The sequence below is a fragment of the Sphaerodactylus townsendi genome, linkage group LG11 (assembly GCF_021028975.2).
Source record: "Sphaerodactylus townsendi isolate TG3544 linkage group LG11, MPM_Stown_v2.3, whole genome shotgun sequence".
Lineage (NCBI taxonomy): Eukaryota > Metazoa > Chordata > Lepidosauria > Squamata > Sphaerodactylidae > Sphaerodactylus > Sphaerodactylus townsendi.
In genome coordinates this window covers 38,725,815-38,750,178 of record NC_059435.1, presented here as the reverse complement: position 1 = coordinate 38,750,178, position 24,364 = coordinate 38,725,815, and the positions used below count along the sequence as shown (strand labels likewise).

At 38.4% G+C, this 24,364-nt stretch overlaps 1 protein-coding gene across 2 annotated transcripts in view; it reads right to left on the bottom strand.

The window, feature by feature from the left end:
- Positions 1 to 24,364, bottom strand: part of ANKRD28 (ankyrin repeat domain 28) — a 98,880-nt gene that overhangs the window by 3,572 nt on the left and 70,944 nt on the right. For both annotated transcript variants that reach the window (XM_048511773.1, XM_048511772.1), the window contains exons 10-27: positions 23,484 to 23,598; positions 22,338 to 22,420; positions 18,685 to 18,748; positions 18,030 to 18,098; positions 16,533 to 16,673; positions 15,973 to 16,084; positions 15,462 to 15,488; positions 13,514 to 13,588; positions 13,067 to 13,268; positions 9,375 to 9,462; positions 8,829 to 8,946; positions 8,140 to 8,359; positions 6,356 to 6,443; positions 6,181 to 6,264; positions 4,451 to 4,596; positions 2,561 to 2,643; positions 1,450 to 1,532; positions 336 to 427 (exon numbers count right to left, since the gene is read on the bottom strand). In XM_048511773.1, the coding sequence (XP_048367730.1) occupies positions 336 to 427; positions 1,450 to 1,532; positions 2,561 to 2,643; positions 4,451 to 4,596; positions 6,181 to 6,264; positions 6,356 to 6,443; positions 8,140 to 8,359; positions 8,829 to 8,946; positions 9,375 to 9,462; positions 13,067 to 13,268; positions 13,514 to 13,588; positions 15,462 to 15,488; positions 15,973 to 16,084; positions 16,533 to 16,673; positions 18,030 to 18,098; positions 18,685 to 18,748; positions 22,338 to 22,420; positions 23,484 to 23,598 (1,890 nt within the window). The remainder of the gene's footprint in view (positions 1 to 335; positions 428 to 1,449; positions 1,533 to 2,560; positions 2,644 to 4,450; positions 4,597 to 6,180; positions 6,265 to 6,355; positions 6,444 to 8,139; positions 8,360 to 8,828; positions 8,947 to 9,374; positions 9,463 to 13,066; positions 13,269 to 13,513; positions 13,589 to 15,461; positions 15,489 to 15,972; positions 16,085 to 16,532; positions 16,674 to 18,029; positions 18,099 to 18,684; positions 18,749 to 22,337; positions 22,421 to 23,483; positions 23,599 to 24,364) is intronic.

Genomic DNA, 24,364 nt, shown 5'->3' with positions numbered 1-24,364 from the left:
AACTTGGGCTTATCCAATGAAAATGACTGGGAGAAGATTCATGAGAGACAGAATACTTGTCACACAACTAATCATTGGTAGTATAAACAATGCATAGCTACAAGATGTACTGATAGCCAATTTTTATACATTTTTAAAGAGGATTACACTGGTTTATTGGGGATATTAGCCATAATAGCTAAACCTCTGTGTTAAGAGGCAGAATACTTTATGAATTCCATACAGGGTTGGAGAGGAATGTTCCCAGATGATAAGGTTCATCTGGTTGGCTACTGTAGAAAACAGGATGTGAGACCACTTGTATCCCTGGTTCAGTTCAGCTCTGCTTTACTTACCATTTTCATCTACTGCAAGAACACTTGCTCCTTTCCCTAGAAGTTCCTGGACTACAACTGTTAGTCCATTTCGAGCAGCAACATGCAAAGGCCTGTGGAGACAAACCCTGTTTTTGAGAAAGCTTACAAAAACATTAAAATGCATGAACAGCTTTTAGAACTTCTAGTGTAGAAAAAAATGCTAGCAGATCCAGCTGGCTAGATTGAATGACCTCCTAATACAGTAAAATATATTTTTTTAAAATGGCTTTTTATGGATTTGAAATTTTTCCCTATTAATAATATGGCAGTTGTAGATGGGGAACTTACATCACAGGAGCCTTAGTAACTCTTTGGCTCACAGTCCACATTACCTGGAACTTTCAAGAACCTGGCTTAAACTTTTTTACTCCAAGATAACATGGCAGAGTAAAACAATTCTGTAGGTAATTAAAATGGATATTATTTCTGAAGTTGTCTGTAGGTTGATACAACTGGGCTGGGTCCAGCAATTTGTCTGCAGATGGCACTGATAGACACAGATCTCCTCTATGCTTCCTTCCATCCAGAGACCTTTCTGATGGCTCAAAAAGTTAATTTCCGGAGCTGCAGAATTTACACAGACTTACATAGAGGAGACTTCAGTATGAAGGGGATGAAACTGTGACTCTGCCCTGTTTCATCATTAAACTTTGTGTCTGTGTAAAACAGGTTTTTCAATTACTAGATAACACTTTTTATGGAGCTGATTCTCAGTAAAATCATTAATAGGGACAACTGCCAATAATTGTCTACAGGAGGAATGTTTTGTGTGTATGACTTATGATGACCCTGAAGGGTTTTCAAGACAAAAAAATATTCACAGGTGGCTTGCCGTTGCCTGCCTCTGCATCATGACTCTGGTGTTCCTTGGAGGCTGCCCACCCAACACTAAACCAGGGAACGACCCTGCTTAGATTCTGAAATCTGGCCAGACCAGGTTAACCTGGGGCTTTCTGGGTCAGGAACAGGAAGAAATATACAATGTAACATTAATATGCTTTCTCTTCTACAACAAAAACAAAAGAAGTGCGTATGAGTGAGAAGGAGCTGACCCTAACAAAACTGAAGAATTTCTAACTAAATCTTTACTTACGTTTGCAAGGCTGCATTGGTGGCATTGATGAGATTTCTATCTGTAATCTTCTCCAGTATTAACAAGGCACTAGTTTCATGACCCTAAAGAGAGCAAGTGTGCCATTAATATACATATACTTCAAAATACACTTCTCACTATCAGTGGCATGGGTAGTGGCGTCATTAGCATTAGTGAATTGTTATGGTCTGGATGAGGATGGCTTGAGCTATACAGGTACTACAGATAGGATGTAAAGTCTGTTTTAAACTGCTCCTTTTGTTCTGTACCAAATGCTTTGTCCTCTCTCCATTCTTTATTTGCAAATCGAGTTGCCCTCCCATTTTAGAGTCTCTCTTCTTACTCCAAGCGGGTCCAGTGCCTGTACTGTCTGGTTAATCTATGGAATGGTACAGATGTAGAATTCAAACCACTGGTCAAACTTAAACAACAGGCTATTTACCCCTAGGAATGATACCATTTCAGCCTGAAATTTCTAAATTATTACCACAATCCAGATGGGAAGCATGGCAAAGGCAGAAGGGCTTTGGGTGGCACAGAAGGAAGGAAAAACAAAAAACCCTCCTGCTGCCCATATCACCCCATAGGTTTATGCTGCACTTCTTTCAGTGTTAACTCTGCAGGTCTGTGGGCCGGCATTCCCAGGCTGGAATGGGGTAGAAGTTGACTAATGTTGGCTCCATCCCCTACACAGGAATCCAAGCAGACCATAGTGCTGCTCCATGGTGGCCCTGACTTCCAGGTTTTCAGTGCTGCAGAGCTGAGGGGTGGCCAGCCCCCAGTGCCTTTGCCCCTTCTGCCAATGGGGGTGTCCCTCGCACAGGCAGAGGGAGCAAATGTGTTGGTGCAGCCCTCTGCCACTCCCTATGAGCATTCAACCCCAACCCTTCTGGATTTGGCTGGATTTGCCTCAGAGTTGTTCAGAGTATAAAGGATTGTACAGCACTCCCACCCGACATTCACAGGGAAAATAAGATTCTTGTTGCAATTCAAGTGAAGCACAGTTTCTGTTGCATCTGAGAAAGTTTACTTCAGTACGAAAATGAAAGCACTAATGAGAACAAAGGCACCAATAAATAACAAGACTTAAGCTGGAAAAAACAATACATACCTTGCTGCAAGCCAAATGTAGTGCTGTATTTTTACACTTGTCTTGCAAGGTCAAATCAGCTTTAGCACTGCTTACCAACACCTCTGAAAGAAATAACAGCTGATATTAACTCAAAATGAGCAGCTCTAAGTAGGCACTTTAGATGACTATGAAAAACAAGTGTATACAATAGAACCAATCTCCAGAGGTTGTTATCAACTCTGAAGTGTTATTAGTTTCCCACCACAAAAAGTAGTTTTCTCCATCCGTCTTTTCTTCTAAACTTTCAGACCACTGACAAAGGGAAACGTACTATTCAGCCCACATCAGCTTGGTCCACAAAGGAGGTCACTCTCTGAAGAAAGTTATGATTGCATTAAATTCTATAGTGTATATTTTTTTGCTTTACATCTGTAATTGTGAAAAACCATTAAATATTAGTATAGAGAGCTACTACAATTGATGAGCCAGTTAAGATCTTTCACTACTTACACACAACCCTTTGCAAAGCGAAAGTGGGTTTTTTTGTTTTGTTTTTTTACAGTTAGAAATCAAAACAAATCACAAATCAGCTAAACAGACAGGGCCAATAATCTAACTGCTATAATATGCAGCCTATGCACAAACTATAAAGGTCTAAACAAAGATACTGATGTGGGTTCTACATGATGGGGTTGCTGTCTCTTTAAACTCAAAGACGCCAGAGCCTTCAAACGCTTTGATTACATTTTAAACTTTCATACTGCAAATTATCAAAAATACCAGGTTACAAAACAAGCTGTCATGTGTATTTTGAAGCAAAACCTTCTTTTACAAATCAGTTAAAAGGCAGAGTAAAAAAAAACTCTTGCCCAAAACAATGTGTGGGTTTACACAAAAGAATGATTCTCAGAGCATAAATTCTTGCAGATAAAGTTTGACAATGTACAATCAGCTTAACAAAAATAAGACTCAAATGAGGCTCAGAAATAGCCCTATCTGTACCAAAACAGGCCCAAAGTTTGAGTTTAAAGTAGTCCAGAGTTCTCAAATAAAATAGCATCTTTAAAAAATCCAGAAGCCAGATGAAAGCAGGAAGGATTCAAAGCTGCTCGTTTTTGAAGACAAATCTTCTTCAGAAAGTCACAATAATTTCTTATAATCAACTCAATACCCAACAACTTGATACAAATTACAGGGGAACTCACCAATCTATTAACTAGAAAACCAAGAAAACCTGATAAGGATGTCTCATGCAGAAAGTGGGATGTCATAAGTCACATCAGCGTAAACAATAGCGCCCAGTGTAAGAAGTCATGTTCAGAGAGTTATCCAGTGTAGCAGGAAGAAATATTAAAGACATATATCTCATATACTTGCATGTAATGACGGCATGTCTATATTAGAAGGGCAAGCAGGACGTAAGAAACTGGATAACTCAGCAATGAGTTTTCCAGTTTCTTAAGTCCTGCTTGCCCTAATAATATTAAGTCCATGGGGCAATAGAGAATTAAGAAGGTAAATAAATTTAGCTTCCTGCTGTGACAGAATCCTGTCTACATTAGCATAGTCAAACTGAAGGGTATTAAATCCCCATATCACACAAAAATTCATATCCGATTCTGTGTGCCCAGCAGAAATGTAGTGCTCAACTATTAGGGCAAATAATACTTTATGTTTCAATCTCAAACGATGCTCACAGATGTGGGTCTTAATCCTTTTCTTATTTTGTCCTATATTTAGAACCCAACAAGGGTAGAGAATGGAATAGATTACATTTTTAGAGGAGCAACTGCTGAAATGTCTAACAGGAAATTTGAGGTTCCTTTCTGAATATTAAAAATATTTACTGTGTAAGGAAAGATGACATCCGGAGTTTTTGACAGTAGCATAATTAGTCATTATCAGAGAAGACATAGAGGGTTTTTTTACCGACTGTATTTGTTTGCCCATTTTCTGCAGCCATCATTAGAGGGGTCTTCCCAGAAGAATCTACAGAGTTTACTTGTGCATTGTGGCTGAGCAAAAGCTGCAAGCACTCTACATGGTCTGTAAAGGCAGCGGCATGAAGGGAAGTTCTGAGGAGAAAATAAGAGCACATTTTGTAGATGTAAAAGTGGGCTAGTCTCAATACTAAAGCTAACAATACTGTTGCACTGCTTAGCAACAGTCACTTAGGGCATTTGTTTCTTAAAGTACAGTAGCTGCTCCATTATTTACATTGTTTTTAACCCCCAATACATTCTCTCTGAAGAGGTAACTCTGCCCATGGCCGCAGTCTCTGCATTTAGGTATCCATATTGGGCCATGTTGAGAATTATATTTATTCATGCTTTCACATAATGAGCAACATACCTGTACTCAAAGATGAATTATGGCAATGAAGTGCCCCTAAAGAGAATCCAGAAACTTTTAAGCTATAATGCACCATAATAGTAATCTTTTCATAGAATAAGATTTTGTGACTATACCTGGTCGATTCCACACGGTACAAATATACTGGGTTGACAAAGGAAAATATCCTGGTTTGGGAAAGAACTTTGCATGGCTCCCGGTCCTGAAGCCAAATTATCCTGTGATATTTTATTGTGGGTTTTTCAAAAACTGGAAAAATGTGGATCTTTTTCATAAATCCCAGTTCCGTGGGAACATCACAGGCCCAACTGGTTTATTTTTCATGCACCGCTGCCTGTTCTCCCCGCCTCCTGTGATGTCAGTTTTGTTCATGCTGAGCCGGGAGTGGCAGTGTGCCCTTTCCAAAACATTCCCCAAGCGTGTTTTCTGCCACTGGAAGGGACCAACTGTCATCTTACCAAAGCAGGCTCACAACAGTGGTGCCGTTTCCTTTTTTAAACATGTGCTGGGTGCTCAGATCGTGCAGCTAGGTAGGTGCACACCTTTGGCCAAATGTTATTTGGTATATCATTGGGGGGGAAGGGCAGTGTCTCATGTGCAGTGTTTTTTTGTATACTTTTGAATGTGAATGGGGCAAAGTGTCTGCCCGGTATTGGTCAAAAGTTTTTTTTTGTATAGTGCAATGTGCTTACAGTGTTGCTGACTACACCAGCTCCTTTCCAAAGCTAGAGAAAGGGGTGTGTGTGTTCCCTGCCTGATTTTCCTGTGGCTGCCAGCAAATCAAAAGGCAGGATGGAAATGATCATTCAAGCTGCCCTCTAACAGGAACAGTAAATCAGAATGTCGCACACCAGGGATGGTCACGCATGCACTGCCATGTTTGCATTGTAAAAAAAAAAAAAAACAGGCTCATGCAAAATAAATTGGAATATTTCCTCCAAGTTTTAATTTGATTCCTTCACGGAAATGGGTACCCATGCAAAGAGAGAAACCGGAATAAAATAGACCCAGATTTTAAAATACCAAATGTAATCCACTATTATTATGCTGTGCGGAACCAACCCAACACAACTACTTCTATCTATTACCTTTTGGGCACAATGCAAGAAGCTATTTACTCACAGAAGAGATACCTTTGTGCTACATTAAAACAACCAACATGTGAAGCTCAGTCTTCTCAGCTAATGTTCTTACCATAGTTTGTAAAGATATTTTATTCAAAAGGACCGTGATTTTATATTAAGAAAAACAGGGAAGCAGATTTTAAAATAAAGAATACACTTTTTCCTGCACCATTTACAACTTACCTTCCTTTTGCATCTGTGGAATTTACAATGCCAGACCCCAGTATATCAATTAACATTTCAGCAGCACCTTCGTTATCATTGATCCTATCAAAAATGTAAAAGGTAATTACTTCCAGAATAAATGAACTTTGCAAAAAGCTGTAATAGTATCTGCCATAATAAAGATGTTACTTACACTGCACAATGCAATGGACTGAAGGAATTTCCTTCCAGTTTCTGGTAACCTTCCTGATCCAAAAGAAGTTCCACACAACTGTCATGACCTACAATAGCAAGCACAAAATAAGACAAACTGGAAATCTTAACAACCAAACAATATGAATGAACAGTGGTCTATTTTTAGAAACAGTTCAAGATTTTGACATACTCAGAATGTTATCCTTCCCCTCTTGTAAGACTGCATCAACTGCCAACCACAGAGGGAGAAGGAATGTGTGAGCAAAGTCTCTTTTTGTGAAAGGAAGGCAGAACAACAGAAGCATTCAGTTAGTTTCTAGTGGTCTGTGTGCCTTAGGAATCAATTGCCAAAATGCTCATAAATAAATAGTGCTGGGTCAGATAATTTTAAATCCTGGATGCCTTTCACTGGGTAACTATTTTTTATTTATTGTTTCAATTTCTATACCGCCCGATCCCCGAAGGGCTCCAGCACTTCCATATATTTATATATATATTTACTATAACTGCCATAAGAGGTGCGGTGCTAAAAACAAGTAAGAGATTCACAAACCAGCCATACAGTTATTGAAAAATTGGATAAAATAGCTGTTTCCCTTCACGTTTGTTTATTGACTGTGGATAGCAATATCTTTTTCCTTCCTGTACTAAAGGACCTGCTAGCATCTGTGGCTGGCAACTGGTTGGTACTTTTGGAATCCATGACCATCTGAAAACCATCTTTATATGAATGTTTCCAATACAGGGCACGGCAAATTACGGCTTGGTTCTGGAAATAATTCTTATGCAGTTATTCTGGATGCTTTTATTTTATTCCTGGCAACAATTTTTTTGTTCTCCTCCCTATCTCCCCCCTGAAAATTTAAGAAATGTTGGACACTGAAAAATCCTCATCAGAAAAAACTTTTGGAATAAGTGAAATGCTTTTTAAGACAATGTTTTACACACTAATGAGAATTCTTATGTAAGAAAATCTGCAGCATTAAAGGATGATAATTTCTATGCAGACAACATATTTTCAAGGGAATGTTTATTATTTAAGGATGTATAGGTTTTAACAACAATTATCCTTATATGTTTGATTGTATTACATTACTGAAGAGTTTACTTTTTAGTGTTCTGAAGTTAAGTTTAACAATGTCCAAATAAGCTGGTAGTCTGGTTGTGACTGAGATGATTTCTGTTCAAATGCTACACCTTTTTTGGATACTACAAAATTGGTAGTAAAACTATTTTTCCAGCTTCTCAGGTGAAAAATTAAGATATTTGTGCAAGACAGCACATGGTGCATCAGTTTGCAGTCCTCTCTCAAGTACTGGGTATATTTGAAGTTTTGCTCCTTTAAAGCAAAAGGAATGTATATCTTTTATTTTCAAAAATATACCAAAATGTACAATTTTATACAGTACCTAACTTATGAATGACATGTTATGTTTTTAAAGCAGTAATGTCAGCTTAGTTTAAGAAGGAACTAAGTAATGCATATATTTTAATTTTCCCCAAATTGCTTGCAAAACCACCACCAGTAGCTTCAAGCTTTCCAGATATCTCTTGCAGAGGGATTATGGGATCCTTGTGGATAAAAAGCCACAAGACATAAAGAGCTATAAACCTTGTTCTACTGTGCTTTGTCTGCCATATTTTTGATAGCGCTAAACCAAGAAGGGGTTGATGTTGCTTGATTTTCTCACTTATTACAGTTCTCTGTACCTGTTTGTTTATACATACACACAAAAATTTACTTTTCACTTCTGGAATTTTGTAAAGCACTGCTGTATTTACCATTGTAACAGGCCCAATGCAATGACGTGTATCCATGATTGTCTGCTAGGGCAGGTACTGCTTCCCCAGATGCCATTGGCTGTAGGAGAGCTCCTAGTACCCCAATATGTCCACATGAAGCTGACAAATGTATAGATGTCCGTCCCCTGCAGTCTCGTAGTGTGGTCTTAGCACCATGCTGAAGCAATGCTTCTACACACTCCTCATGCCCAGTAACTGCCTGCAAAATACAACAAACAGAACATGTTTATGCAGGCACTGAGATGAATCAAATGAAATCAAGTACTACCTGTGTGATTCTTAAACTCTCTATCATAACAGCAGTGCGTAACTCTAGCAGTTATGCCCCACCACCCCCTGTCTCTGCTTTGTAATGGTCATTATGTCCCATAAGAGTAAGTTCTCTGGGCTAAGAGGTAGCACTCTAACCTTCACAATGGGATATTTATCTGCATTTCAATCACAAGTCCCTGAGATCCAATGGAAATCTCTTCATGCAACCATACAACATGAACCCATTCTTTTGACTTCACTAAATAGATAAAGTTCAAGGCAAACAGTGCTTAAAAGCCACATGCACAACAAAGTTACTGTAATTCTCCTTAGAACAAATGAAAGCTGATATGTTTTTCTGTGTGTAAAAAAAAGGGGGGGGGTGAAGAGAGATTGATGACAGTGGCTTCTCTCACCCCTCTGTGTAGTGCTGTTCTTCCCCACTTATCTTTGGCATCTACATTTGCTCCTTTGTTAAGCAGTAAATAGACACAATCTGTATGCCCGTTGAGAACAGACATCATCAAAGGAGTCCTAGAAGAGTAAGAAACTAAATGAGAACATACAGATTTACACAGTAAAACAAGACAGTAGGGAAAGACAATATTATCACATACAGGTCTGAGGCAATCCTTGCCATACAACCAGAAATACTGCAATATGTACAAGTGAAGCCAGTTCCACAATAGACCATGTGCCAAAACAGCACATAAGTAAAATCCCCATGTGCAATATTCTGTGCCCCCCCCTTACACAGTGACTGTTTCAACCTACAAGGGACAATAATGTCAAAGTCCCCTTGATATTTATCTTATTTCCAGAATTATCTGAAGGCCTATCTAACAAGTTGATTTTGCAATACATGAACTCATGATACACCAATCACACTGGCTTCAAGCAAGCTCAGCTACCACTAGCATTTGTGAAGAGACAAATAAACAACAAAAATGCACACAACGTACTGTCCATTTCCATCTTGAATGTCCACAGCATTCTGTGGCTCTGCATTTCCTATCAACAACCGCAAGCACTCTGAATGACCATTTGTTGCTGTAAAATATTAACCAAAAAAAGCATCAGAATGATCATAACCATTAGGTAAGAAAAGTAAAAAGAATTCAAAATCAATCCTTTTAGCTAGCTTCATCACATAGATTTTTTTTACTATAGTAGGCACAACCCGATTTCAAAATGGGAGGTGCAGATAGGTAGAATGTACTTCTGTGCACTTTAAAGAGAAATTGTGAAAGTAACACTTGGAAACTGTCTTTGAAAACTAGCAGCTATTTTACAATGCGACCATCCAAGCCTTTGAACAAATATGCAATGAACATGAAAGGAAGCACAAAAAACCCCCATAATAAAGGACAAATTGGCCAGCTAAACTCTTCCATGTAATGCTATAACCATCCCCAGTTAATGGAAATGGATATTAGCTCACAACATATATATAGTTCGGTCAGTTGAGGTGCAGTGGTTGAGAAAGTTGTATGCTTCTTCATTAGAATATAATCCCAAACGAATAAGAAAATTATCATTCATTTTTATGCACTGCCTTTGTCAAAACCATTATTTTGTGCATTATTGAACATGGTACTTTGATACAAGAGCATTTATGCCAAAATGTATTTTTACTTTCAAACTTTTAATGGATGAAGGGAGCACAGCTAAGTAGACACTAGGACCCAGGTGGAGAATTCTACAACAAAGAAGGTCCAGAATGCTTTGTTCTGTGGAAGAGGAATATACACTCTACTATCATCTCTTTGTGGAAGAGAGTATAGCTACCTCCATAAAGACCCATTATAATTGGAAGAACCATTATAATCAGAAGCCTCAGCTTGATGTTAAACAACTGAAGTCTGAGATTCAGTCCAGAAGTTAAGGTTCTATCTCCAAACATGGATTAATACATCCAAGGCCAAAAGGTAATTTGCTACTATCTCAGGGAAAAATTAAAGGGTGTGTGTGTGTGTGTGCCACAATGGTCTGTTGCAGCAAACTCAGAAATCTTGTAGCACCTAAAAAACTAAAAAAAATATTGAAACGTGTTTTGTGGACTAGAATACACTTCATCAGATGTATGGTGTAAGCAACCATATACACAGGAGAGGAAATAGATTTAAAAATCATGAAATGTTATGGTGTAATATTGCTTTGTAAAACTTGAAAGTGACATACCAGTGAATGACCATTCACAACATTAATGGCATTACAGTACCCAGCTAATGAATTAAAGAAAAGCACAAAGATAAGACTGGTAACATCAGAAACAAGAGTGGTCATCTACAGATTCTATCTCAAATAAGCCCAACTTAGATTTTGATCTCATAGAAGGGGGGTGGGGTTAACCTTTCCTTGCTTATATCTAGCCTTTTAACTTAAAATAGGTTCTAATAAAAACAGTGGGCCACCTAATGATGCCCATGGTGTCTCTCCAAATAAACTTAAGCTCCTTCCGCACATGCAGAATAATGCACTTTCAATCCACTTTCAATGCACTTTGCAGCTGTGCGGAATAGCAAAATCCACTTGCAAACAATTGTGAGAGTGGATTGAAAGTACATTATTCTGCATGTGCAGAAGGGGCCTCAGATAATACTATTACAGGACCTAACAACATCAGCTTTTCAATGTCAGTCCCATCAGCTAAAATTATATGCCATTATGCATCAGCAACATCCTTCTCCTATTTACTTTGGATCAACAGGACAATCCCTACAAAAACTAATAAATTAACAAAAATCTGACAGTAAAATGACAACATTCAGAAACCAACTGGAGAACAATGTAAACTCCCAGAACGCACTGATGCAGATAAGTCACAATTCTTCAGCCAAAAACCATGAAACTGGTAAACTAGAATTAATCAAGAGGTCTGACAAATCCTCTCCCCAGGATTTAGAATTCCTTAGTTGTTACATAAACTAATAACCTTGTGTTCCTTGTGTTAACAGTTTGCCAAAACAAGAGAGACTGAAAGCAACTGTTATGGCCTCTTTACTTTCTCAATTTTCTTTAACCCTATTTCATGGCCATTTGAACCTGTCATTTTCCCCCATAATCTGCTATCTAAAATGTCTGCCTAATGAGAACCCACTACATTTCATCTGAAGTGGGCTCTAGTTCACAAAAACCCATCTGCTAATCTTACCAGACACTTTTTTCTACTAGCATGGATTAAGATAGCAAAGTAGAAGTTAAGAAGTATGGTAAAACTGTTTAAGTCCTAGCTGATACAATCAAATCAACGGCTAAATTCCAATTCAGCAATTTCACGTTACAAAATCTCCCTGAACGAACTCAGATGCCAACTTTATCCCCATATCTACTTGGGCAATACTACTGCAGGACCGAATAACATCAGCCATATTCTCTGATGCGTATTCATCAGCTCATTCATCAACACGCTGTTATCGGTCAACAATTCTGTTAATGGATGTGAGGGCAATCTGTCTGCGACATCTGTCACCCCATTGATCGCCAGGGTTGATTCGGTTGCAATTCTGTTAATCTATATTGGATAAATGGATCACCCCTTACATAAAAGAATAAACGGACACAAATTTGACATCAAAAATCCCAATGTTCAGAAACCTGCAGAAGAACATTTTAACGCACAAGACAAATATTGCTAACCTGAAAATTGCCAAGGAACTTCAAAGGGATAACTGAACAAGAAATTGCTAGATCAATATAAATCAACAGGTCTGCTTGGACCAGTCAGAATTTAAACAGGTTTACACAACTAAAAGTCACGGTAGATGCTTAAATTGCCTAAACTAACCAGGTTAAGGGAGTCCCGTGGCATAGATAGATAAGCTACAGTACAGCAGTCAAAGCTCTACTCATGACCTGAATTTGATCCTCACAGAAGTTGGTTTCAGGTATCTGGCTCAAAGTTGACTCAGTCTTCCATCCTTCTGAGGTCAGTAAAATGAGTACCCAGCATGCTGGGGGTAAACTGCAGACAACTGGGGAAGGCAATGACAAACTCAGTCTGCCAAGTAAACATTGTAATGTGGCATCACCCCATAGGTGCTTGACAGAGGCATAGCTCCAAGAAGGGAGACGCACCGAGCGCGACCATCTGGGGGCGTGTGTGTATGTGTGTGTGTGTGTGTGTTTGTTTGTTTGTCGGGGAGGGATGGGGGCAGTGCACCGGGTGCTTTTCCCCCTTGCTATGCCTCTGGTGCTTGAATAGGGGACTCCTTTTACATTTACTTAACTAGGTTAACATATTACACTAGTAACACTTAATGTGAATGGTCACTATGCTTTTCATATCCAAGTTCTCCACGGATGTCACACCTATAACTTTTGCATGTCATGGTCTTTTAAAACATTTCCCCTCGTGGCTGCGCATGTATTTTACCAACAGGGGTTTCATTTCATGGATCTCATCAAGTGGGCTCTTGTTCATGAAGGTTTAATGCTTCAATAAATTGAAGAGAAATAAATTTGTTAGGACATTTACACAGGGATCTTTTTGCACCAAGAGAAGGCTCCTTCTGCTAGAGAAAAGAGCCTGCATTAACACAATAGAACCATGGAATACAAGACTTTTAAACAATGGTAAACCATCAACCTTAAAAAACAACTGCAGAAGAATCAGATTTTGTAACAGAAAATACATTAAACTCAAAAGGTTTACCTGCGGCATGTATTGGTGTTCTCTTTACAACATAGTCTTTCACCAAGATAGATGCTCCCTGATTAATCAGTACATTCACACATTTATCATGTCCTTTGAAAGCAGCAAGGTCCAAAGGTGTTCTTCCACTGTTGTTCCGGACATCAAGGTCCAACAAAGACCGCACTAACACTTCCAAAGCATGATGGTGTCCATGGTAGGCCTGAAAAATATCAATGGAGATGCTATTACCATGCACCATGCAATTAAAACCAGATCTGAAGTCAAATTTTCTACTTTTAAAGTGAACCTTTAACATAGCCTCAAGCTTTAGCAAGTGTAAGTAATTACTGGCCTGCAAGTGAACTCCAAATGTGAGTCAAAGCCAGATTAAATCACCCAGAAGAATGTGTGCATGCATGCTTTAAAGCAGACCAATAATCAATACTTGTTGAACTGATTACTTACAGCTAAGTGCAATGGACTAATTGGTGCCCTGCTGTCTAAGTCATTCAGCATGTCAGTTCCTGAAGTTTCCATTAGCTAAACAGGAAAACATAGTTGATAATGCAATAAATTATTTTTAAGTTGACAGACATACTGCAGCAATATATGCGTTCATTGACAACTGAAGTACCAAGTTGTGGATTTTGGTATTTTTAATACAACTGTAAATATTGTTTTTATTTTTAAAAGTGCATAAAACCTTTATTCATATTTTGTCGCACATACTCATACGGGAAACAACCTCAAGAACAGATGCCATTGAAGTTTCCATTCCCAGTACTAGAAATATTTGTTTAGCAGCTCTTAAAGCCTGCCCTCAATACAAATGCGAGGACTACAACTCTGGATTCTTCTCTGGCTGAGTGTATTTCTGAGGCAAATTTCCTTCTTCACCCTCAACTCACTTGCTGCTGCTGAAGAAATACAAGCCTCAGGACCAGAGAAGTCTCATTATCATCCTCAGTGGTACCCTGGATACTATTTTGGGAGCATCTGAGGTACCTAGCATGCCTTAAGAAATATAGCTCTTTTAGATGACTGACATGCTTTGTCAGGCATCCATGAAAATACATTTCTTAGGGCACCTGGGGATGAGGGAAAGAGGCAAGGAAAACACCTTTCCTCTACTTTAGGACATGTGTTATGGAGAGAAGAAGAAAGAGGCAAGGAGATTGCTTTGTTCTTCCAGCTGGATTTCTGGCTGACTACAGTCACTATTACCTGCCTGTGCAGCAGCAAGCAAGTTGGGCTAGGAAGTTGGGCGGGTGTGTGTGTGTGGGGGGGGGGAATCCTATGGTGGTCCCACTGATCTACTCAAGAGCATAACAGGCTTTCCAAGGTATCTTCTTTATTATTACTTATTTCTAGGCTATAAAACATTGTAAATATATTTTTGGTAAATAGCTCAGTTTTCCTTGGGATAATTCCAAAATGAGCTTAGAGGAGGTAGCCCACCTCTAAACTCACCTGAGTTGGTGAAAAATAAAATTCAGCTAAATATGCAAGTGGCAAGAAAATGTTAACAGATAGTGAGTTCAGATAAATAAGTAATAGAATGAGATTCCTCGAAATATTTTAGATTTGCTTCAGAAAGATGATGACTGTTGACCATGGGTGACCAGAAGCTAAGTTTCTGTTAACAAAAGACACTTCTGTCTGCATAGCAGAAACTCCTCCCATTGCTCACTGAGCTCCTTAAAATTATTCCTTTTTCAACACAATCAACATTCCAGGAAATAAGTAGGATGCTGGAGGCAGGGAGAAGAAAAGTTGTTATCTCAGCAAAACCTGGAATAATAAATTTTGACATGTAACAATAAGATGTACTGGAAGTCATTCTTCTTTATGTGTGTGTGTTTTATTATTAAGTCACATCTGACTTATGGCAGCTTCTTGTGGGGTTGTCAAGGCAAGAGATGTTCAGAGGTAGTTTGCCATTAACTGCCTCCCGTTACTTCATAGGCTCACCATAAGTTGGAAGTGACTGGATGGCACTTAACATCCACAACTGGGAAAGTATGTGGCGTAGGAGGTTACATGGCGTAGGCAGTGGCGTAGGAGGTTAAGAGCTCGTGTATCTAATCTGGAGGAACCAGGTTTGATTCTCTGCTCTGCTGCCTGAGCTGTGGAGGTTTATCTTGGGAATTCAGATAAGCCTGAACACTCCCACACACACCAGCTGGGTGACCTTGGGCTAGTCACAGCTTCTCAGAGCTCTATCAGCCCCACCTACCTCACAGGGTGTTTGTTGTGAGGGGGGAAGGGCAAAGAAATTGTAAGCCCCTTTGAGTCTCCTACAGGAGAGAAAGGGGGGGATATAAATCCAAACTCTTCTTCTTTTCTTTATTATTACTTATTTCTAGGCTATAAAACATTGTAAATATATGTATTTTCATGTGTCTATACTTACAACATCTAGAGACGTTTCACTGGCAATCTGAAATGAAATCATACTATCAAATTAAATGGTACAATAAATTAGGAAGTCTAACACACCAATACTAACATTCATTGGCAAAAGAACACACTTCTGAACTTAAATTACGTGATCCCTTGGGAGACCTATTTGCTGCTTCATATCATGGACAGCAGCTCTTCATAACATATGACAAACTGCTTCTGAAAGTGTAGCAAACTTTCAAGAGTAGTTTGTGATACAGAATAAGGACCTGTACTTCAAAGAAATAAGTTAAAAATCCCACTAGGCAACCCAAGGTCTCAAGTATGCCATCTTTGATTCCCACCTCAATTTTTAAACATACAAAGCAAGCCACAAATTGCTTTAATATTTTCACAAATAATACTATATATTTTCAAAACAAAAGCTTTTCTACATATACTATCTCAGTAATTCAAAAAGAATTAAAATTTCACAACTAGCTATTTCCTGCTAAACAGTTCCCATAGTTAAGTTCACTTACCAATTCAAGGCATAAGCGATGACCATAAGCAGCAGAATAATGAACAGCATTGTATCCTTGTTTGTCTCGAATACCTGGATTTGCTTCATTTCTTAATAGGTATTCCAGGCACCTATGAAAAATAAATGGCATTTCAATCAACTAGAGGAACCATGAAAAGTCTCCTTTCAGCTTCCTCCCTATGAACAGGTGACTGGCATCACCAACTGTGCCAACATTGTCCATGTGTTCAGTGCTGTCATGGTTTTGCAGCTAGAGCTGGAAGAATATGTACATTCACACTTTGCCCAGACTGTTCTTAACCTTTAGAAGGCAGGTGAAGATGATTTGACAATGGCATTTGATTTGTTTCAGTCCTCCTGCCTACTGGCAGTTTTACATGGTTCCCTTGCAAAAATAATTTTTATTATGACTGCTAACTTATGCAGAAGAAAACATACGAAGAACAAAAGACATTTATGTGTTATCGTGTACTGGCTCCTTTTAGTGATATTATTACTTTAACATATTAATATGCTAAAAAGAGAAAAATCAACATTTTTGAAAACTGCTATACTTACTTTCCATCAGTATCGGATGCAGCTGCATAGTGCAGTGGAGTACAGCCCTTTTCGTCAAGGTCATTTACACTAGCTCCAGAACCCACAAGGGCAAACAGGCACTGGTAATTACAGTTGGCAGCAGCATAATGGAGCGGAGTTCTGTGGTATGTTTAATCCGAAAAAAAAGTTACGCAAATACTAATAAAGCTGCTTCTGACACCTAACCTGCTTACAAAACTCTGTAACATTTTAATTGTGAAATAATTTTATCAGAACTCTTTAATGTAGTAACATTAAATATCTTCAAAAACTATATTAAATAGAGGTTTTTAAGTGAGGTTATAGAACTGAGTATGAAGTCTCATCATAATCTAAGATCAATTTAGATATTAGGGAAGTGAGATCACAATTCTCCCCTCCCCATCCTTCTACTGCCTCTGATGCTACATATGTATGAGCACAGAAATTATGCACCCAAAATGCAACAAGCATAAAATCAATACATGTACAACAGAATACTGGACTGACTTGCAGACATTAATTGTGAAATGCAGGTATACATGCATTATGTTATATACCCGCAGGCCCTATGTAAGGATGTCTAGTTGCCACTGTTCAGTAGTTGAGGTGGAGAACAATCTTGCACCCTCAGAGCAAATGCGTAAGGGGGAACTAGTATGAACAGAGTAACTTTATTTGCTAGATTTGGATCTGGAAGGAAGTGAGATGAAAACCAGATATTTAGCATACTGCAAGGAAAAGAAATATTTCAACTAAAGAACTCCTCCATGAAGCACAAAATTAGGTCTTGTGTCTTCTTAGGAGGAGGACATAACCACTCCAAACCTAGCAAAGATGAAACAAAAAACAAAACTACTCATTTGACCAAAGCTACTGGCTGAAACAACAGAATCAGCAAACATTTGTTACTTTCTGTGTCCAGAAACATTCCATCCAGTTAACAAATAGATCCACAAACTTCATTTCACAGCAAATAATGAGCAAATCTGTTACACATGAAAAGTAACTGACTCAGAGTTCTGGATATCCCCTCACCTCCCTTTGTAATTCCAACATATATTGGTAAATAATGGCAATGAGGGTCAAATGGAGTCATCTGCTGAAGCAGCTGTCAGTAAATCCCAAGCCCAAACAAGCACTAAAAATATTAGTATAAAATACTTGAGTATTTACCACTGCACAAGGTAAAAGCTGACTTTTACCAGCAAAGATGGAAAGTTGGCGGTTAACCAAAAAAATTTGGTTGGCCTTGAAATATACCAGTAAAGGTCAGAACACCTGAGATGTTTTAGTGGACACTACTCATGTCAGAAGCTACCTATGTCAGTCACAGTTTGTGATACAGAGACAGACAAAAGATTAAGTACAATGAATAAATGACACATTTACCCTTTTTTTGCCAGTCAAGACAAACATCAGGTATTCTGACTTCTTATGGTAATCAGACAGTAAAATTATTTGATAAATTTTATGAACAAAAATATCATTACTTACCTTTCAAATTTGTCTTTCTTATTGAAGTCTGCACCTGTGTTGAGCAGCAGATTTAGGCACTCCAAATTTCTGAAAAACAAAATTGGGCACTGAAAGTATTTGTTTATAGCAAATTAGGTGTCCTATTGCACATAACAGCAGGTTGTTGGTTTTTTTACAAATAATGTACAATATTTTTCAAAATTATAACACACCAGATTAAACAGGTATATTTGATCATACACAGGTTTATACACTGTCAAATACTATATATTTAATATAGGGTATACTATATTTACTATATGCATACGTACTACTATATATACTATATATATATACACACACTATATTTTATATGCTTTCATCATATTCCAAATACAAATATTTTTAAAAAAGTTTCTTCCCAAACTCGAAGTTTTGAAACAATTACTATGAAATTAAGCTAAACTATCTTGCTTATCTAAATATTTCAACATTCTAGATTTTCTTTCCATGATAAAAAGTGTGATACAAAAGTAAACACCATTTATTTCAAAATAAGAAACAGACAGTACAAATACTTAATTGTAGTAACTTGTGTGGTGTTCTATTAATGATTATGATTGTGAAAATAATTTCCTTTTACCCTTTCAACCCCCAAAGTTAAAAAGTGGCTCAAAACCATAAAGATACACACCCTCCAGCTGCAGCTGCATGAAGACATGTTCTGCCAAAATCATCTGGAGTATCTATGTCAAAGCCTACAAAGGAAGTAGAAGCCCTGTATGAAATGCACATCCTCTGCCCAGTTTTTAATGCTTAAAATGAAAGAATAGTCCTATATACAGTGGTTGAAGCAAATATTACTTCATCTAGAAAATAGTTCATTGTCAAACATATACTCAACTAAAATCACTTTGAACCTACTTTTGCAGCATTGGTAACAGTAATCCTTGCGGTCTTTTTCTGCTATTCTACTTATTGGAAGACATATACTGAAAAAATTGGATTATGGAATGTGAATGTCAGAGTTCTAAAGGCATAGTTCAACCATAAGGATCTCTATCCCACCCTTCTATCAGCAGCCTGAACCCAAGTGGCCTTCTAAATGCAGTTCTTACATATCAAACTTTTATTCATTGCCAGGGAAAGGAGATATAAGGAGGCCTGAAACTGTTTACAGGTACCACACAGCTTTGGTTGAGCTCATTATGTTTTTAACGGTTTCCAGATTTTTCCAGGCACATTTCAGATGTTAACTTTTGGGTGCACAGAACAGTGACCCGCCAAGCTTTCAACCTCAGGATTTTCATCATCTAAATATGAGCTCCTCTCACAATCCACAAATCATTAAGGCACCTTCAGTTTTTTCCTAACACATTCACTCTGCTAGCCTGTCTGACTCTGAGATATCCAACATCTCTTGAGAAGGAATTCTCAGCACATCCCTCTGTAAGCACAAACTCTACCTCCACACATTAACTGTTCAGCCTGCTTGCACTGAAGGCAGACCCTGGAACCTAGACAGTCACATTAGATAGGTTCTCCTCCAACCAACACTATGGAGACAGTGACCCAGCTTGGTCTGATCTGAGCTTTTTCTTGTTCACTCCCCCCTCTCCTCCAACTTCCTCAGCTACCTGATTGGTCGTTAGATTGCTCTTCTTGGACATTCAAGGGACTGGTACAATAAACATTTACTTAAATATATCTGAAGCAGGAAACCAGTCAGACAAACAGTTGGCAAGGCTGGATAAAAATCAATGATTAAAAAAAAAAATCAAAATTTTAAAAATTTAAATTAGATTTTTAAAATAAAATGCTTTTTGAGGGGAAAAGATAGTTTAAATAGTTTCTATTTAAGATACACTATGCTCCAAGGGCTATTCATCATGAAATAAGGATTAGTTTTTAATTATGACATGGCTGTATACTCATTCAATGTTGAATTTCATTAATCCATTCACAATGTCATGCTCTTCCAGAGGTTTCTGTAAGATTATTATGGGCAATTTTTCTGGTTAGAAGACATTATCACAGAAGCTTAATTCCCTAGTTCTCAAAACTGAATTTATGTCTGCAGAGATACATGCCTCTTCTTTTGAAGTTATTTTAGAAAGTGAACAAGCTAAGCATTGATAAGTGTAACAAAAAAAAATCCCAATTTCAGGTATAGGTTTATGGGGGCTGAACTTGCTGAGACTCAGAGGGGAAAATTCAGGAAGGACAAAAGAAAAATACTTATTTACCCAGCAACTCATTAAAATGTGGAATCTGCTGTCAGAGGATGTCATGACAGATTCAGAGAGTACAGGTCTATCAGTGGCTACTAGCCCTGGTGAATAAAAGAAATCTTGCAACTAAAGGGAACCTTCATATTCAAAGGAGTGTACTTTTGGATACCAGGGCCAGAGGGCAACATCAGGGGATGCCCATTTGTTGTACCTCTGGAGGAACTGGTTGGCCACTGTGAAGACAGGATGCTGGACTAGATGGACCACTGGTCCCAGAAAGCAGTGCTCTTCTTATGTTCTTATGACAGAAACGAGCAGGACCTCGTCAATCTATTACAGGGTTTTACTATGCTGATTTCACAAACTCTCATGTTTGAAAAGAGATGTCAGCTTGCAAACAATATGGTAGTTCTCCATCTAATGTAAGTGTTTTATCATGAAATGAGATCAATGAGATTTTAATGACTTACATATATTTCCATAACACAAAAACAGCGTATTTTTAATCTTTCTCATGCCTTCTGTTGAGGGAGCAACACAGAAAACACACCATAAGACAGAATAGTAGGGATGTGGAATTTTGCTATATGGAAATCAGTATCGCAACTCCCTATTCACTTGGTATAGTTAAATCAGGATGAAGAAAACTTTATTTCCCGTGAATGTTCACTCTTAACTGAACTTTCAAAATAAAAGAAACTCCAGTTTCTGGAGATTCCCACTAACCACTTAAAGTCAGAGTGAACTGCTGATTCTGGAGGGCAGAATCTTCCAGACTTTTATGTAGATATTAACTGACTACAACCAGCAGCTGCTGTTTTCTAAGCAGGAGGGAAAACTCATAGACAGGAATACTCTCATTACCATTTCAACACCCACATAACTACAAAATGACCATGAGGACATTCACCTAATTCTGGAGAGGTTCTAGTTCACACTATTTACTACTTAATTAACCAAAAGAAATGACATGAGGGCAGCAGCTCTAGCTGTACAATGGATTTGTATTTCATGAGTCCCATGCACTGACAGAAGACAGCAAAAGTCAAAAATGTCCAACCGGTAAAGTATAATGTATCATTCTAAAAGATGTAGAATAAATGGACAGTTGCATTCTTACGAATAAACGTTAATGTCAGATGTATATTACAGTAACAATCAACTCCGGATTACTTTCAGACTTTCTATTAAGGGACAGATTTATTTCTCTGTTCACTAGGAACTGCTGTATGCCTCAGAGAGGTTAGGTTTCAAACTGCATGTGCATTGTTCACTTGAGTGATATGACCAACTGTGCATAAATGCTTCCTAGATATAGCAAGCTTAAAACTAACACATCTTCGGATGTAAGTATGTAATGTAGAAGGGGAAGGCATTTCAAGGGCAGGGAACAAAATTAAAGTTCCATACCGATTCACAAATCTACATAGAACTTATCAATTGAGGGCAGCTTTCATTTACAATGATACAGGAAAAGTCTAATAAGCAAGCTACTTAAACCAGAGTTCTTGGAACCAAATGATTTTATCACCAAGGAAGATAATATTCTTTGACCTTGCTGTCCTTAAGCATGATGACAAAGGACAGCATTAGAACAAATGCCATTCAAAGCTTCAAATATAAACATGCTCAGTGTAATGAGAAAAGGACAGATATAAAGATGCAAGACTGATACTGTGAATTGTACATACAGCACTTGCATTTATAATTACAAGGAATACTTTGATTAAACAGAAAAGCTGTGCTAACCTCAAAGCCAAAATTTTATGCTGAGGAAATAAGTGAATACCTCCAGAATTTTTTTTTTTTAAAAAAAAACAAGTGGAACACCTAAGAGAATTTATGGAGGTGTGGACACTTGGAAATCCTTCCCAAATGCTATCAACCCTCAGTTCTTATATTTTCAATAATCTCAATGCCTGCAGATTAAGGAACAATTTTCACAGGGATTATTACACTGACACTAAATTTATACTTTGGCAGCGGAAAGGGCAAGTCAACATGGGTAAAGGTGATGAATTTAAATAATCTGGATGGAACCAATGACTTTATCAATGATTTCATCATCAATAAAAATAATACAAGAGTTGAACTAAAAAGAAAATACATAGCTTACTTGATGAAAGCAGTTTTCTGCAACAGTCTGAAAATCCACTTAATGCTGCCAAATGGAGAGGAAACATTCCATGTATACCCCGCCTAAGATATACCATAATCAGACATCACCGTCTCATTAAAAACAATCCAGTACAAAATGACACTTCAAATTCCATGTACGAGGTTGCATTCAATTTTCCTTAGACAATTAGCTTTAAGAAAGTCACTTAACACATTTAAACAAAAACTTAATTTTAAACATAGTAGGGCAGTGATGGAGAACCTATGGAACGGGTGCCAGAAGTGGCACTCGGAGCCCTCTCTGTGGGCATGCGAACACAGAGTTTGTCATGTGGGGGGTGGAAAATCACCCCCCCACACACACACATCTAGGCTGGCTTGGGCCACTGAGCACAACATGCACGCACTGCGGTGAGCAGGGAGGACTCGGCTGGCGGGCCTGGTGCCTGCGCTCCGGGTGGCTGCTGCCCGAGGGGGGGGGGGGGCACAGAGGAGGCAGAGATGCTAGAGAGACACAGAGTGGTGCGTGTAGGACTTGCTGGAGGCTAAAGCAGGCTGGCCCATGCTCAAGTGGGTGGGGCAGAGGAAGAGGGAGCCAACCAGTTTTTTATAAACTAAAACCTCAGCATTCAGGTTAAATTGCCGGGTTGGCACTTTGCGATAAATAAGTGGGGTTTGGGTTGCAATTTGAGCACTTGGTTTCAAAAAGGTTCGCCATCACTGTAGTAGGGTCTTTCAGAATGATAGTTCAAATGTGAGCCTTGTCTACATTTACAAGAAAAATAGGAAAGTTTTTATTTTGGAGGCTATATTATTATGCTCAATATGCTGTGTGGGACAGTATAAATAACTTTAGAATGTATTGTCTCAGGCTTTCACGGCCGGATTCAACGTTGTGGGTTTTCCGGGCTGTGTGGCTGTGGTCTGGTAGATCTTGTTCCAAACACTGCCTACACAGATGCAGGCGAAATCTTAGGAACAAGGTCTACCAGACCACAGCCACACAGCTCAGAAAACCCACAACAACCAACTTTAGAATGGTTTAAACATTCTGTAAGTATTTAAGAATTGTGGCACTTACACAACTTTCCTGACAGTCAGAGATGTCTTAAATAGTTTGGAAGCCTTCAAGACTGGTACTTACTTTGCAGTTTCAGCACCACTTGTGATTAATGTGTTGATTAGCAGTTCGTGGCCATATCGGGCTGCTATGTGCAAAGGTGTATTTCCATTCTTATCTTCACAGTCTATTTCAGCTCCTGTCAATTGTAAAATAATTGTCTTTAGTCACCCAGTCAATTGTAAAATAATTGTCATTAACTGCCCAGAAATTGACTTGAAAGAAGATCAGGAAGTTTCAAAATGAGTCTTTCAACTAGCTGACAATTTCCATGTGTCTAAAGGCTGCTTCCCATTTCAAAAAAAGAAGCTAGCAAAGACGCTGTGTGGTCTTTCCTCAGGTGTCATCGAAAGTGAGATTCAAGCACATCCTACACAAGTGAAACCTAGAGGTGTCAGACAGCTTTTGGAACTCACAGATCTCACTGCAGAAGGAAACGGAGAGTCCTGTTTCCTGTATTACAGTAACAATATTTTTAAAGGAAATTTGAGTCATTTTGTTTATTCTTTGTTATGTGGAATAGCCTTATGATTTTTTTTAAAAAATCCTCAATACTGATGTCACATGAAATCTGCAGCACAAAAGATGTCACATGAAATCTGCAGCACAAAAGAAGAAGCAGAGCAAAGAGCTGATTGGCTGGTTTCAACAACAACAAAACTGGAAACAGGAATAGCCTCCATTCCATCCTGGTAGGCTTCTCTTCACCATATTGATGACCCATAGCACTGGATTAATGGGACTCTATACCAGAGTTTAATTTCAAAAAGTCTAATGTAAGGACAAGTCCAGGGTAAATTATACTAGAATTTAAACTTTCTACAGGGTAAGGACCACACTGGAATTACATCTGACCAAAAGAAATAACAGTTCATGGATTAGGAGAATTCAGATCAAGACTCTTC